This window comes from Macaca thibetana, chromosome 18 (genome assembly GCF_024542745.1).
Source record: "Macaca thibetana thibetana isolate TM-01 chromosome 18, ASM2454274v1, whole genome shotgun sequence".
Lineage (NCBI taxonomy): Eukaryota > Metazoa > Chordata > Mammalia > Primates > Cercopithecidae > Macaca > Macaca thibetana.
The window spans coordinates 71,910,158-71,927,631 of record NC_065595.1 but is presented as its reverse complement, the minus strand read 5'-3'; the positions used below and the strand labels follow the sequence as shown (position 1 = coordinate 71,927,631).

Genomic DNA, 17,474 nt, shown 5'->3' with positions numbered 1-17,474 from the left:
TCCAATAAAATGACAGCAAGGAAAGCTATAAAAGTGAGGCAATCTGGGTAAGAACTACCAGTCCTCACCCATGCTTACCCCAGATTCTGGAATCCGAAAAGCAGATGGGGTGTGCAGGGGAAAGAAAGACGGGGTGTGCAGGGGGAAAGAAAGCCGCAATCCAAGAACGGAGGGGCCCGGAAGCAGAGAAGGAAACAAATCTGCCAGGAAGAACCACAAAAATGTTCCGTGGCTACAGGCAGGAGGAGGCAGGAGGGAGCCGGGAAGAACCACAAAAATGTTCCGTGACTACAGGCAGGAGGAGGGCAGGAGGGAGCCGGGGACGGCAGCAGAGGGGGACTGAAAGCCCGGCATGAAGTGTGGCAGGAGCGCCCACCCTTCTGCCCCACCCCAGAGACAACAGCCATGCTCGCACACACGACAGCGAACACCTGGCAAGGGGGAGGGAAGCGCTTGCCTGCAATCAAAGCACAGAAAATGCCTGTGGAGAACGAAGTGACGGCAGTAACAATGGCCCAGAAGAAAGCATTAAACATCTGGCATAAAATTTAAGACTCCAGCCTGCGCACTCTACAGTAAACGGCCAGGAACAACGTCCCTCTTGCGGGGAAGTCAATGAGAAACGCGAGTTACATACACAACGGATAAGGATGCCCACGCTAGGCAGCCTAGAAGCCAGCCACAAATCAGGCAAGAAAAACAGGAGCAGTTCAAGAGACAAAAATAAAAATGAACAAACTATACAAGCAGCCCTGGAGAAAAGGAACAGTTTACAGAACTTTCAAAATTTCTAATTAGAATCTTCAGAAGTATCCATGTAGCTGTTACACTCAACCCTCGGTATACATGGGGGACCGGTTCCAGGACCCCTGCGTCTACCAAAATATGCAATATTCAAGTCCCACAGTTAGCACTGACTACATTCAGGTTTCACATCCACAGATACTGTATTTTCCATCCACGTTTGGTTGAAAGAAATCTGCTTGTAAGTGGAACCACACAGTTCAAACTCGGGTTGTTGGAGGGTCAAGTGTACATCCACAAAAACGGTCCATTTTAAAAAAAGGTCAACAAAAGAGCTCTCATGATTAAAATTATGATTGCCAAATGATTTAATGAGCAGGAAAAAAAAAGAAACTTATCTAGAACAATGTCTTTTTGCACTAAAACAGAAAAAAAGGGAAAAAAATAGAAATAGAACAACCCAGGCAATCCAAAACAGTAGCTCTGGAAAAAGAAAAGGAAAAACTTGATGAAAAGCCGTAATTATCTAGAACTGATCTCCAAATCAATGCCAATTAGAATTTAGTGAATGGGGCCGGGCGTGGTGGCTCAAGCCTGTAATCCCAGCACTTTGGGAGGCCGAGACGGGCGGATCACGAGGTCAGGAGATCGAGACCATCCTGGCTAACATGGTGAAACCCCGTCTCCACTAAAAAAAAAATACAAAAAACTAGCCGGGCGAGGTGGCGGGCGCCTGTAGTCCCAGCTACTCGGGAGGCTGAGGCAGGAGAATGGCGGGAACCCGGGAGGTGGAGCTTGCAGTGAGCTGAGATCTGGCCACTGCACTCCAGCCCGGGCAGAGCGAGACTCCGTCTCAAAAAAAAAAAAAAAAAAAAGAATTTAGTGAATGGGGGAAAACAGCCCCACCCACAAGGGACTCAGACGGGATTCTAAAATTTCCAGAGAAAACATAGTTCAGATAAAAAACCAAGTATTGAGATTACACCAGACTTCACGTACAATGTAGCAATATCTTCAAAATTGTGTGAAAGTTTATTTTCATCCTAAAATTCTGTACTCAGCTAAAATATTAATTTATTCCAAGATTAGAATAAAGACATTTTGAAACACAAATTCCCTCCTCCCCAAGAAGGGGTCAAAGAAGTCACCCCTCACCAGGAGACTGGGGCTTTGCCTCTCCCGGCTGCCGGCCCTCCAGTACAGCGTCCAAGGAAGCCCTATACTCAGACCAACAACTCAGGGCTTCAGGCTGTTCAAAACTCAAGAGCTAGCTCCAAGCACTTACCTCTCCCCAGGCACTGAGTCTAAGACTCCATCTCGCCAGGCCTCCCGTCTTCCATCAACAAGGACCAACAAGACCATTTCCAGAGCTCCTGCCTCCAGCAAGAGTCAAGGGGATACCCTCAAGATGCCCTCCCATCCCTGACATTTGCGGTTTCCTCACAGCAACAGGTGAGTGGGACTACCTTCCCAATGCCCTTTAACTACCGAATTTCAGCTCCTAAAAGCAGCCAGGACGCCTCACTGCTGGCACTCCAAGCCCCTTAAGACTGCCCAGCCCTTCTACTCCCCAACAAACGAAACCCGTCTACTGTGCCTTCTGTAATTCACAGGGCTGGGCTGACAAGATCTGCCGTTCCTGAATCCCTTCTCTCAACACTCCTTTCACCTTACTGCTTTAACGAAAGCCTGAATATCCTGTGAGGACATTACTACCCCCAAGCTCTGACAAGGGGGGACCCTCATCTCTCCCACAGCCGTGGCATCATCACCTGGTGTGGAGATGGAATATATACGCCCTTCTTGCCCTCAGTGCCACTTCCAGGTCACTCTCCCTAGAGCCTCACAGCTTTGAATCACCTACTACCCCTCTTGCCTCTAGAACCACAACTATATGATGCTGACCCCACCTGCACCTCCAACCCATCTGTGCCACCACATCACTCTCCCTCCCACTGTCCATACCCTCTCCTCCTCCTTAACCTAAAGCCCATGGCCAATCTCAGCAACCTTGTCCCTCACTCCTTTTCTAAACTACAACCCTGGTTAAATCCAATTCTCTGCCTCCTCTTCACCAGCACTCCTAAGCTCAATGTGGCTGGAGAAACATCACAATCACCCCGAACAGTCATGCCCATGGCCCTCAAGTTGGGCCCTTGATGTCGTCTAGGAATCCTAACATTTCAACCCTGTCCATTCATTTTCCTATGCTCCCATGTGATAATTTTACATCTTTTTTTTAAACCACCAAACTCCTCCTCCTCCACCCTCACTCTGACTTGATGATTATACTTCCTACTTCACTAACCCTACTTTTAGCCTGAAGCACTGAAAAGGTAACTTCCACAGATTCTTACCACTACATGCACCCACCCAGCACAGCCTCCCACCTGTTCCTGCAGAGGAACTGTCCGCAGTCCTACCCAGCTAAAGCCATTCCCCGCACTGCACATTGTGGCCTACCCTCTCTTACTGACACAGACATTACTGCAGCAATTCTCTTCCCTTTCTACATCGGCAAGTTTTACCCTTTCCAGGAGATTATTCCTGTTATCACGTAAACAAGCAGCAACTTCTCCCACCACAAGAAAAAAAAAAGTGAAACTTTTCTTCACCCACTACAACCATCCAGCTATCATAACCTCGTTTCTCTACTCCCTTTCACAGCAAAACTCCACAAGCTGTCCACTGCCTCTAACAGTAACTCCCGTTCTCTCTGAAACCCACTCTGAGTAGGCCATCACGGTGCCTGTCCCTGCTTCCACCAAACTACTTATTGGGGTTCCGAATGACCTAATCTATGCTAATTCCAAGGGTCAATTCTTTGCCCTCATTTTATTTGACATAGTTGGGTAACTCTCCTTTTATACATGCTCTTGACATGGCTTCCAGGATGCTCTGTTTTCCTCCTGCCTCTAATCACTAACTCTTTAATCTCGCTGTTGATTCCTCCTGTCCCCAGCTTCTCACTGTGAAGCATCCTGAGGACCAGGCCCGGTTGCTCTCTTCCACCTGCCTCACTTCCAGACAGTCAAGACTCAGTGCCATGCTGCCCCTCTCGCCTCCTACAGTCTCTTCCATGTGACAGCCAGAGTGGGCCTTTTTTTGAGACAGGGTCTCACTCTGTTATCCAGGCTAGAGTGCAGTGGTGCAATTACTGCAGCCTGGATCTCCTGGGCTCAAGTGATCCTCAGAGTGGGCCTTTTAAAACACAATTCAGATGTAGCCCTTTAGTGGCTTCCCATATCTCTGAGTCAAGGTCCTGCTCACCACCTCGCCAGCCTCCCTGTGCTCTGTGAACCACGCGGGCGACGAGTCAAGGTCCTGCTCACCACCTCCCCAGCCTCCCTGTGCTCTGTGGACCATGCGGGCGACGAGTCAAGGTCCTGCTCACCACCTCGCCAGCCTCCCTGTGCTCTGTGGACCACACGGGCGACGCTCCTGCCTTAGTTCCTTCAGGCTGGCTGCATCTTTGGCCTGAAGTCTGCTCCCCCTGGCGTCCACATAGTTAACTCCCTCCCTCAAGTCTTGCCTCAAATCTTTTTTCTGGCCGGGCGCGGTGGCTCAAGCCTGTAATCCCAGCACTTTGGGAGGCCGAGACGGGCGGATCACGAGGTCAGGAGATCGAGACCATCCTGACTAACACCGTGAAACCCCGTCTCTACTAAAAATACAAAAAACTAGCCGGGCGAGGTGGCGGGCGCCTGTAGTCCCAGCTACTCCGGAGGCTGAGGCAGGAGAATGGCCTAAACCCAGGAGGCGGAGCTTGCAGTGAGCTGAGATCCGGCCACTGCACTCCAGCCCGGGCTACAGAGCAAGACTCCGTCTCAAAAAAAAAAAAAAAAAAAAAAAATCTTTTTTTTTTTTTTTTTTTTTGAGAGAGTCTCACTCTGTTGCCCAGGATGGAGTACAGTGGTGTGATCTCGGCTCACTGCAACCTCCACCTCCCACGTTCAAGCAATTCTCCTGCCTCGGCCTCCCAAGTAGCTGGGATTACAGCCACATGCCATTACACTTGGCTAATTTTTGTGTTTTTGGTAGAGATAGGATTTCACCATGTTGGCCAGGCTGGTCTCAAACTCCTGGCCTCAGGTGATCTACCTGCCTTAGCCTTCCACAGTGCTGGGATTACAGGCGTGAGCCATTGTGCCCTTGGCTCATATCTTATGTCCACAATGAGACCCATACTGAACACTGCCTTCAGCCTTCCTAATAATCCTCCTTATCATATTGTTTTTTTCTAGTACTTTTCCCTTCTAATATACTATAAAATTAGCATATTTTAGTGTCTTGTTTAACATCTGTTGTAATCACTGGCATTTCCTACCCACTTGGAAAAGTGTGTGGCGCACACAATAGGTCAGTCAAAACTGCACAGCGAAGGAATGAATATACAAGGGTTAACATCTTTAATACAAAGAAAGCACTTATATATAAAGACTATCAAGAGGCAATTCACAACATAAATATAAGTAATGAACAGACATTAAAGTAGGTTCAATTCCATAAATACTCAAATACAAATTTAAACACAGAAAACAAGATTGTCTGTAACACCACCATTACCATTTTGGTTTTTTAGACTTCCAGACTTTCTTCCATGCATACACACATGTGTATTATATAAATTATTTTTCCCTCCAAAAATCAAAGATTAAAACTAGCACCATCAAACGTCGGGCAGGGCTGGGGGAAGCTGGCATTTTCATCATACGTCTACTAGGAGAAGAAGCTGGCACAAGTTTTCTCAAGAGCAATGTGTTAATTCGTCATGGTCTTTAAAATACACTGCTTTTACCTCAGCAATTTAAACCCTAGAAATCTTAATAATATCCTAGGTGTGAAAAATGTAGATATAAATGTACATATAGGGAAGTTCATTACATTTATAATAGCAAAACTGGAATAATCTAAATGACCAACATAGATCTGAGTATACAGTCCATTAACATTATGACACAGATTCATATTAATAGTAATTGAAAGCTGAACATAATACTGCATCTTAATTTTTTGTGTAATAAACAGAATAAGAGTTTAACTTATTTTGTTAAAAAAATAAAAAAATTTTCATTTTTTTTTCTATAGTTTCATATTAGAAGTAAAAAGAAGATTTAAAGGCATAAATGCACATACAAAAATTTGTAGTATGGAAGACTACAAATAAAAATGTACTAAATGGCTGTTCTCTATTTAGTGGGATTATAGGCCTTTACTGTCTTCAAATAATTTTCTATATTCTCTGTTTTTTTCAATAGCACACGTTAATTTTAGAATCAAAAAAAAATGTTTTGAAAGACTAAAACTGTGATTAAAAAGCATAAAGAAAACTCTTGGCCGGGTGCAGTGGCTCACACCTGTAATTCTAATCCCGGCACTTTGGGTGGCCAAGGCGGGCAGTTCACTCAAGGTCAGGAGTTTGAGACTAGCCTGGCCAACATGGTGAAACCCCATCTCTACTAAAAATACAAAAACAATTAGCTGGGTGTGGTGGCACATGCCTGTAATCCCAGCGACTCAGGAGGCTGAGGCAGGAGAATTGCTTGAACCCGGGAGGCAGAGGTTACAGTGAGCCAAGATCACAACATTGCACTACAGCCTGGGCAATGGAATGAGTGAAACTCCGCCTCAAAAAAAAAGAAAAGAAAACTCTTAAAGATTCTTAGAATTAATCAGAATTACTTACAGACACAATCACATTGTCACTTCCCACAAGACTGCGTAAGACCTACTTTTAACATAGTACAAGCAAATGAAGGCATGAACTTACTCGTCATCCTGGAAGCTAAGCTGTAACCTCTCTCTTGGTTCAGCATCACTCTGGCTTTCGGGAGATGACCCGGATGGAACTGAAAATCTCTCTTCTACTAAGTAAGATGACTGGACATCAGGATACCTACACAAGAAAAAATTTTGTTTTAATTGTTAAGAATTAAATTACACATATTTAAATGTCATCATGACATAGGGCTGCATGACAGTAAAACCAACCACCAGGGACAAAAACAAACAGGGCCCCTGTATTTCAAACCATCATCCTCTGTGCAAAGCACAGAAACCTGTGGCTCAGCAATGGGGAGTTTATCTGTATTCAACAATACAGTCACAAAAATCTTAAAGCTATAAGAGCTGACAGCGTTAATACAACCCCTTCATCCCAAAGGTCAAGATGATGCTCCTCACTAAATGTTTAGGTTGAGAGAAGATGGGAAAGTTTAAGCATAGGCAAACTTTATACGTTACGCAAGACGCTACATGTAATGGATGTATAAACTATACACAGTCCAGTTGAAGATACAAAACAAGGTGTATTTAACCAAACATCAATGTGGTAATAAAACAGAAATTTTAAAAGTAAATAAAATAAAAGCTGGTTGAGTTTTGGGGGTTTTTTTGAGACAGTCTCCCTCTGTTGTCCAGCTGGAGTACACTGGCCCAATCTCAGCTCACTGCAACCTCCGCCTTCTGGGTTCAAGCGATTCTCCTGTCTCAGCCTCCCGAGTAGCTGGGATTAGAGGCATGAGCCATCACGCCTGGCTAATGTTTGTATTTTTAGTAAACAGGGTTTCGCTGGCTGGTCTCAAACTCCTGAACTCAAGTAATCTGCCCGCCTTGGCCTCCCAAAGTGCTGGGACTACAGGCATGAGCCACGACGCCCAGCCTGGTTGAGTTTCTAAGGAAGAGAAACTTGACTTCAGGAGATGAAAGTTACTAGAATGACAAGAGTTACTTGAAGAGTTACTTCACAAACCTAGGACAGACTGAAAGCTGGAAGAGAAAGAGAAAGACAGCCATACAAATCTAGTAAAGAGTAAACCTGGCTGAAATGAATTAAAAAGTGAGACTCTGTCAGACCTCTAAATAGATCCAATGACCCAAAACTCTGGTCACAGGTGACTGGATTTGGAACAGACACCTAACCTAAGATGGACCAGAAACTCATGAGACATTAGGAGACAGTTCAGCGTAGCTAAAAATGTAATTCATAGATGTCTTTTGAGAATTTGTGTTGCCATATTCTGTAACATGAACGGAAAAGCAAATAAAACCAATGTATTGAAAAAGAGAAGAGGCTGGGTATGCTAGCTCACACCTGTAATCCCAACGCTTTGGGAAGCTGAGGCAGGAGGATCACTTGAGCCCAAGAGTTCAAGAACAGCTTAGCTAACACAGCAAGACCCTATCTCTACAAAAAAATTTTTTTAATTAGCAAAACAAAAAGAGAGAGAAGAGAATGAGTTATACAGAGACACAGGGTGGGAGGACAAAAACCCAAGTCCTAATAGCTTCCCAAATCTCAATCTCTGTCCCTTCTTGCAGCAAAGCTCTGCACTCCTCCCCTGATGACAAGAGGTACTCCTATTACCTTATGATTAATTTTCCTTTGAACTTCGCTAACACAACTTGTTTTACATTACTAGCCATTAGTATGACTGAACTAATAAAATCCAAAACACTATAGACAAAAAAAAAAAATAGACCAAAATAGGTAATTGGTGCTCAAACCCCAAACCTACTCACTGAAAAGGCAATGCAATGGGGAAAGAGACAGTAAATTCTGTCTTTTCCATATTCATTTCACATATTTGGCCATCTCCCTCATAGACAAAACAAAAAGCTCAAGCTTGACTGAGAAACATAAGTATCAGCATGCTGTCGGCTTTATGGACCTGGAAAAAATCTGCTCAAACAAATCTTACCTGTTATCAGTGCTGGATCTATTCCTAGCAAGTGTGGAAACAGCAACCGGCAAGCCAAGATTTGAAGAAAGAGTGACATTTTCCAAAATCCCACTGTTACCAAATAATGAATTGGTGAGAAAGCTTGGAAATGATTCTTCTGCTATACCTCGAAAATCTTCCATCTCACTGCAATAACAAAAGTATTTCAATAGGTCACATATTACTATAAAATGTTTTTAAATGATTAAAAGCATCATCTTAGAAAACTAATAAATCTTAGGAAAAAAATCCTTTTTGTAGCATCAGTAAGGGGGAAATAGGCAAATAGTCTGAGGTAAAATAAATCTAATACTCTGCTACTTTATAGATGAGAATAGAAACCTTAAACATTAAACTTATCTTCTTATAATTATAATAACGTAATACAACACATTTTAATTTGCTCTTTGCTTCATGTAGCAAGGAAAAAGAATTACTACAAACTTATCTAATAAAGAAAGCAAAGATGGCAGAACACTGATGGTATATACAAATGATTTTAGGGCATATTTAAAAGTTTGGTAGTTACGTACTCATTCTAATACAGAACAGAAAAAGTACAACTAGCAAAAATCTAGCCTGGATCTCAGAGTGTCGTTAAGACCGAATTAAAAAGTGAACACATTCAAAGAAAAATTTTCAGTTAAAGTATAGTTGGCACATGGACAAGGTAAAAGGGGTAAAAGGGGTACACAAATGACTAAATCTGGAAAACACCAGCACAAAATCTACGCTATTACTAGAGAACTTGACCACGGTACTCTGAAGATGTTAGCCAGTCTCAACAATTTTTCAGAGTACGTATCATATACACACTGCATGGAAATCAGTAAAGGAAATAATGACAGGAGGACTAAAAGATAAATAATCAGGAAAAGCTAAAAAAAAGAGAGGATATTGGCAATGTGCCTTGAAGACTGAGAAGAACTTTTAAAAGGCAGAGTATGGGATAAGAGAGTTTATTTAGGATGACAAACATGAGCCAAAAAGGAAAAGAGTTAAATTTTATTGCATATCTACTAACTTAACTCACTGAATCCACAGAAAATCTTACAATATAGGTATTACCCCATTTTACAGATGAAGAAACAAACTGAGAGACTAAATTAGCTCAATTTTCCCAAGGTTGTAATTCATAAGATTCAAACCCAGGTCTGACTCGAAAACCCACCCTAGGTGCTATGTCTATGCTGGCAGTAGCAAATACTCCAATGTATTTTGGCAGCAGGTAAACAAAATAACACAGGAAACGAAGCTAGAATGCCAGAATGGAGCCAGATTCTAAAAGTCTGAAATGGTGTATTGGAAAGTTTGAACTGTATTCTGCAACCAACGAAGGACTGGCACAATCAATCTATAGTATGGGAAGGGAGAGGACTTAAACACCTGGAAGACTATTCAAAGAGCTACTTCAGGCTGGGCGCAGTGGCTCAAGCCTGTAATCCCAGCACTTTGGGAGGCCGAGATGGGCGGATCACAAGGTCAGGAGATTGAGACCATCCTGGCTAACATGGCGAAACCCTGTCTCTACTAAAAACACAAAAAATTAGCCGGGCGAGGTGGCGGCGCCTGTGGTCCCAGCTACTCGGGAGCCTGAGGCAGGAGAATGGCGGGAACCCGGGAGGCGGAGCTTGCAGTGAGCCGAGATCTGGCCACTGCATTCCAGCCTGGGCGACAGAGCGAGACTCCGTCTCAAAAAAAAAAAAAAAAAAAAAAAAAAAAGAGCTACTTCAGTAACACAGGAGTGTACTAGGATCAACGACAAATTGGATTAAAGCACAGATTTTAGACAGTATGGACTAACTACTCTACAAAACATAAAAAGAAAAAGTTTTACGACCACTAAAGAGGGTATGGGGCAGGTGCGATGGCTCATGTCTGTAATCCCGGCATTTTGGGAGCCTGAGGCAGGCGAATCACTTGAGGTCAGGAGTTCAAGACCAGCCTGGCCAAAGACGAGGTGAAACCTCGTCTCTACTAAAAATACAAAAACTAGCCAGGCGTCATGGCGGGCACCCGTTACCCCAGCTACTTGGGAGGCTAAGGCAGGAGAATCAACTGAATCTGTGAGGCAAAGGTTGCAGTGAGCCAAGATTGCAGCCCCGCCATTCCCTGTACAGATCCCCCCCGCCCGCCCCACGAAATGCTTAAAAGGTAGCTTAACTCTTTGAAGGGCTCAGACTTGTCCAGGGCTCAGACTTTTTGGATGTTAATCCGACTGGGCTGGTGCACCTAAATAATAAATCCTCCTCAATCCCTCAGTCTGATTCCTAAATTATCCCACAACAGTTTATGACGTGCCCATGCCCCCGTCTGAAGCCCACCTCTCCACTCTGCACTCGATCCCAACCCCTCACGGCACTGACAACTACTCTACCAACCGGCCCCCTTTCTTAACTGATCGAGTCTTCTGTCTGTGCAAGCCCTCCCATGCTGGGCATGCTGCTATTTCTCCCACCTTTTAAAAAAGCCTTCCTCTTCATTATCCCCTGAACTGCCACCACACCTATCCATGCTCCCGTTATCACAGGCTTCCAGAGGAATCATGACTGACCATCCAGTTTTATCACTATTTATTCTTGCATTTATCTGTCTTCTTCCAGTGAAATAATTTCTCCCTAAGAGCAGGGGCCTTGCCTATCTGTCCATCACTATTTCCTTAACACTTAGAACAATGCTTAGCACACAGCAGGTACTCAGTAAGTATCTGTGAAACTAATGAATGACAACATTCTCAGGCAGTGGGTAACCTCAACTTTAACTTTAACCCCTATATATTTAGAAGAGCAGCTTCTTGGGGATATGTCTATCTTGTTCATCCATATATTCCCAATACCTGACAGAGAAGTGGAAATACAAATTGAAAAAACGAGTTGTAAGGAAGAATCTGTAACCCCTAGTTTGCTGATACTCAGTGTCTATTATCAAGTAATGTGCTAATTATTTCACATACATTTTTCTAATCCCCATGTCAAATCTGTAAGGTAGCTATCATTCCTATTATTGAGGGAAATGAGGCTGAGAGAATTGAGATGTTTCCAGTCCACACAGCACAAATGAGGCCAGAGGATTCCCACCCAGGCAAGTCTGGCCGCAGGGCATTCTTTCCTCTGCACTAATTCCACCTCCCGGTGGTGCCTGAAGTCCCAGCTACTCAGGAGGCCACCATGGAAGGCAGCTTGAGCCCAAAAGTTTGAGGCTGCAGCGACCTATGATCACGCATGTGAATAGCCACTGCAATACAGCCTGGGCAACAAAGTGAGACTCTGTCTTAAATAAATATACAGGAGCATATGCATCAGTTATATGCAAATACTACACCAATCTATGTAAGGAACTTGAGCATCTAGAGGATTTCAGTGTCCTGGGGCAGGAGCAGGTCCTGGAACCAATTCCATGGATAACTTGAGGGAACAATCACACTTCCAAATGGCTCTCTGACATCTACCTTAGCCCCCAATGCAATACAAAATACAAAAGCAAACTTGTTACCTTTGCTCCGTTCATTCCTGCCGTTATCTTCAGTCTTCGCCCAAATCCATCCCTATTAACTGGCAATACAAGACGGACACCGAGGACCATTCTGATCCCTCCTGCTCTCTCACCAAACTCTAATGCTTCTAACGTCAAATACCCCTCTGGAGCCGAGCCCCACTTCTATATTCCTAATGCCAGTTGCTCATCATTTTTTATTCTGAACTATCACACAAGTCTCCCAACTAGCCTCCCCAAGTCTAGCCTTGTAATTACTAAGTTATTCATTCATATACAGACATGTAAACTATTAAAATGCATACAAAACACTTCAACAGTTGTTCCTATTTAGAAGGGGCCTAATCCAAAGAAAACTCAGAAATTATGCGAAGATCATTCATGCGACAACCATTATGAAACACAAACCATGAGGAACACTCTACTTGGCCCCAAGAATGCAAAAAGAAGTAAAAGGCAGCTCCCCTCAGGGAGCTGACAATCCCTGTCAACTACGACAGTGGTAAGTGCTTCAACAGACCCTTGCTAAGGGTGCAAAGGTAACAAAGCCCACGGGAAGATTCCTCAAGACGTAACCTAGTACCTAGTCTCTTCTCCAGAAAAGATTACACTTGCAAACCATTCAAGGACATAACACATTCCTGAAGGAAATTTCCTTTAATTTCTCACATTATTGCATTACCCACCCCTCCTCCATCATCTCAAGTGAAGACAATATGTTATCTCTTCTTCTATATTTGAACTGAGTAGCTATATTTGCAATTTCTCTTGCTATTTCCTTAGAGTAGTGACCTCAAATCTCACATCTGGGTTCACTAATTACATTCCTAGGTACATTACATTCCATAGTACATATGACTATAGTCAGTAATCGTAGGTCTAGGTATACGACTAAACACATTTAAAAGCACGTGCCGTGGAACCCAAAGCCGAGCCAAACTTCCCCAAAACTCATCATTTACTCTTGGCACTTTAAGATATACTTTAAAACTAGGTAGGCATTTGGTATATTGTTGTTCAAGGCTTACCGGTTTTGCCCAGAAAGCTGAAATTTGGAGAAAAAGTTGATTTTGGAGCAGTAAAAACGCCAGTCGAATGACCTCAAAATACTAACAGCCAATGGGAATACGGTCATATGAACAGCTGTTCTCCAAACGACTGCCTTGAAGAGGTCCTCACGTTTTACTAAACAAACTCTGAAATTAACAGCAAAGTACAAGCAGAGTGTATTAACATTCGTCTCATTTCACGCTCTGTTGAGAATGAAATCATAGGCAAGGAATGCAGGTAAAACTATTAGGAAGAAATGAACGCAACCTAGCAGAAACCAAAGCAAGCGAGTCCACGGAAGACAGGGGCATTCAGCATTAAGTTCACAAAGTTACTTCCTGGGGCAGAATTTTAAACAAAAAAGAGAAACAGAACCGCCCAACACAATGCACAGAAAGCAACCACCACCGGCCGCTGCACAGGCACCTGGCGAGACGCTCAGAGGGAAGCACGGAGAGGGCCGGTCCCTCCAGAGGTGGGAGTCCCCAGACAGGAGGGAGGAGAGACAGACGCGATCCCCTGACAGTCTCTCATCACGCCCGGCCCAAGCGCAGCGACACACGGGCGTGCAATTAACCCCAACCGGGCGGAGCTCGGCTCGGAGGCCGGAGGCCGGGCCAGGCGTGGAGGCGCGGGGAGGGCTGCAGGCAACCCGCTCGCGCCCTGCCGGCCTCGCCGCCCCACAGCCCGCGCCCCCGCCCGGCCCAACCGTCGCCGTCCCGCCGGTCCGGCAGCCGAAACGTAGGCCAAAGGGGCATGCGTCTGCCTCCCGCCCAGGCGCAGGCCGAGCACGGCGGCCCTCCTCACCGAGCCCGCGTCCCTCTCACCGAGCCCGCGTCCCCGACTGCGGACGGCAGCGCGAAGCGGGAATGTCCACAGAGCGATGGGGTGTCCCGGGCGCTGCAAGTGCGCGTGCGCACGGCCCCCGCTCCGGCTGCGGCCCCGAACGGCCGTACCGCGCCCGCCTCTGGTTTACGTCTGTTCGCAGCACCAGGCAAGGGGAGGAGACTGAGCCGGCTTTTGATTGGACAGCAGGAAGAAATGGGGCGGGAAGAAGCCCAGTGATTGGTGGGGACCGCGCGTTCCTGGATTTGAAGCGAGGAAGCCGCGCGCCCTGCGCGTCCGGGGGAGGAGGAGGAGGAGGAGCTGGATCTCTGCGCCGGCTGGGACTCGGGGGCTGCTCCCGTTGGCGCCGCCTTCAAGGTCTTCGCGAATTTGAAAATAATGCTTACTTTATTCAGTTTGGGGCTCCAGGGCACCGCCAGTCACTCTATGCGCAAAGAAGTATTCCCCGCCAACACATCCCCCCGGTAGGTTTCGTCCTTCCGTGGGCAGATGCAGACCTTCCTGTTGGTAGACCTGAGAGGCGTCGGGTTTCACCTTCAGTTAATTCCTCGGGATCCAAGTCTCATGACAGTTCGCCACACCTAGTCGCCTCTCTGTGACACAGTAGGCTTTGTCTCGATTGGGAAAAAGTGAGGTGAGGCATAATTTGTCCCTAAGTAGCTTCCTACTTTGGTCCATCCTTCTTAGGCCACAAATCCCATCCCCGCCATCTGCTCGGCACAAGCCCTTAACTACTACACTGCTTCACTGAGACCACGCCTTTCACTCAAAATGTATCTCACTCTTTTTCAGTAAGGTCCCTTATCTCAAAATTCATTCCATATAGTCACAGAAGGAAAAGAGTCCCTCTTTTCCAAAGCTAACCCCTTAACTTCATTCAAGTTACTGAAAGATGCCCCGCGCACTTTGGAGGAGAGAATAGGGAAAATGCAAAGTTTAGAAGTCCCTAGACCTGAGGTTAGCTCGGTGGGGAAAGACGTCTGTTTACTTGACCGCTTTCTGCCTCCTGCAAACATGGTTCAGCTGTCATTCTTGAATATCCTCGCCATTGTTTTCCTTCTCTCTGCCTACAAAAATGCAGCACCTCTCTATCCAAACACATTCACCACACATGCCACACACACCACTCACATCAAACACACCACACACAGCCACACACACCCACATACAATCCCACACACGCATACACACCACATCCATACACAACACACACCCACGTACACCCCCCACACACACACACCACACCCCTTCCTTGATTCTGTTTCATCACCTAATGACCATTCTTGGCTCCTTCCCTTAGTGGTCTCCACTTTTTTTTCCATAGAGGAAGCCAGGCTTCCACTTTTTACACCTGATTTTGACGCATTTCATGGTGTCTAGCTGGGTCCTGAAAACTTTAACAATTATCAGGAATAGACTCCTAATTGTCAAACTCAGTGATTATCTCCACAGTTCTTTACACCTCTTCTTGGAACCCTGCAGCCTTGGTATTTGCAAAGAGTAATTACCTTTATTCTACCTTTGTCCACACTCAATGAGCAAAGATGAATGCAGAAAATCTCAAAATTTTCTGAATCCCAAAAAAGTAAGCCAAATGCTTCGTTAGCCCTAGAGCTGAAAGGGTATATTGGAGTGTAATGAGCCACATTTCTTTCTCAGAGTATCTTAACCTCTTTCTAAAATTAGAATAGTTATAACAACCTCTTTCGGTAACACAGTTAACTACTTAAATATGTCTACATGTTCCAGACTGTCACTCACACCAAATCCTTGTTAATAAATGTCCTTCCTCCATAAATATCCTCACGTCACCAAAGCACTCCGCACAACACTCAGCAACCTGATAGGACTCTATTGACAGAGATCTCTGATTCAGAGTCTCGGCAGCAAGACAGCCTGGACTCTGACGCCAGGCTGCCTGGATCTGAATCCTGGCTCTACCTCCCTCTTCCAAACTGTGCAGCCTTGGGCAAGTAACTTTAACCTGCTGGTATCCTTGTCTGTAAAAAGGGGATAAAGCGTTTGCCTCAGAGGCTTACTGTGAGGATTTAAAGCTACTCCTGTAAGGTATCTAGAGAAGTACTGGCTCATGGAAATACTCAGCAAACATTAGCTATTATCTTATACCTCAGGATCTCACCTCACGTGCCGACTGGAGAGGAGGAACAGAACTCCCACGGTGATTTCCAAATCTCTTTAGACGCTGAATAGAGCTGAGTAGATCCTGCAGAGGCCCCATGACCAGGGTGCCTCCCAGGGAATTAGAAGTGAGGCCTATCCAGTTTTAAGTTCAGACATCTCTCAGCTCCCCTTTTACCAACTGCTTAAAGTGGTATGCCTCAGCCACCAATACCCAAAACCTTCTCCCATGTAACCACAAGGTATGATTCCAGATTAACGTCCCACTAGTTCCCTAAATGAACCAGACTGTTATTTATATCCTGTTCTGTAAACATACCCCTACCCTCTTTTACCTGTTGAAATCAGACATCCCTTCCAAATTCTGCCAGCTCAAATAACTTCTCTCTTTTATGCCTACTATACAATTTCTACCATTATTACAAAGCCGAACCCATTACCTTTGGTAAATTCTAGAAATGCCTTCTCCCACGAGTGTAAGTTTGTGTGCAGACTACCTTTCTATTTTTTTACATACCCCAGTGCTTGGCACAGTATCTTGCACATGGTAGATGCTCAGGATTCACTACATTAAATTGGAGAATGGTCTCAATTTCGTTATCCCATTCTTACCCCAGGTACCTCTACGACTGAAAGCTCAGACATGCCTTCTCATTCTGAGTTAGATTCAGCATTAAGATTTCTTGTTTGATCCTCCATAAGGCTACAAGCCTAGCAAGTCAATTAACCAGAGGAAGACCTTTGAGAATTATCTGAAAGAGATATTTACATAGAAATGCTAACCTTAGAGACAAAACACTTTGATGATTAGACAATAAAACTCCAATGTTCCTTAAACTAAAATGAATAGGCTAGGTGAGGTGGCTCACGCCTATAATCCCAGCACTTTGGGAGGCCAAGGTGGGATGACGGATTGAGCCTAGGAGTTTGAGACAGCCTGGGCAAAAAGTGAGACCCCTCACTTCGAAAAATTTAAAAAAAAAATAGCCAGGCCATGGTGGCGTGCACCTGCGGTCCAAGCTACTCAAGAGACTGAGGTCGGGGGATTGCCTGAGCCCGGGAGTTCAAGGCTGCAGTAAGCCATGATCATGCCACTACACTCTAGCCTGGGCAACAGTGTGAGACCCTGTCTTAAAAAATAAAAAAATAAATAAAATGAATAGCTCTTAATCCTTTGCATATTAAGAAGTACTAGAGATATGACAGTATTCAAGGAAAGGTGTCTTTGAAAATTAGAATAGTTATAACAATTATGTCACCTATGTGATTACCTCATAAGACACATGAAATACTGTTCAGAGCACCTCTGTCTCTCTAGCCCTGATAAGAGGTTAAACCCTTGACAATTCCTGACAGAACTGAACCAACAAGCATATTACTAGTTTTAACCATTTTATCACAATTTCTATCAAGTACATTCTCATCTTAAAATATTTTAGAAAATATTCTAATGTTGACTGACTAGGTTGAAAGTCAACATCT

General features: G+C 44.8%; 1 protein-coding gene across 6 annotated transcripts in view; it reads right to left on the bottom strand.

Annotated features, from left to right (window-relative positions):
- The window catches only part of CEP192 (centrosomal protein 192), a 143,262-nt gene extending 129,363 nt beyond the window's left edge, over nt 1-13,899 (bottom strand). For 5 of the 6 annotated variants that reach the window (XM_050767533.1, XM_050767535.1, XM_050767537.1 and 2 more), the window contains exons 1-4: nt 13,835-13,899; nt 12,986-13,153; nt 8,445-8,612; nt 6,515-6,640 (exon numbers count right to left, since the gene is read on the bottom strand). In XM_050767533.1, coding sequence (XP_050623490.1) covers nt 6,515-6,640; nt 8,445-8,612; nt 12,986-13,092 — 401 coding nt within the window. In that variant the 5' untranslated portion in view covers nt 13,093-13,153; nt 13,835-13,899. Of the gene's footprint in view, nt 1-6,514; nt 6,641-8,444; nt 8,613-12,985; nt 13,154-13,814 lie in introns of all 6 variants that reach the window. The other variant, XM_050767534.1, reaches the window with a different exon arrangement.
- Nucleotides 13,900-17,474: the final 3,575 nt, after the last annotated feature.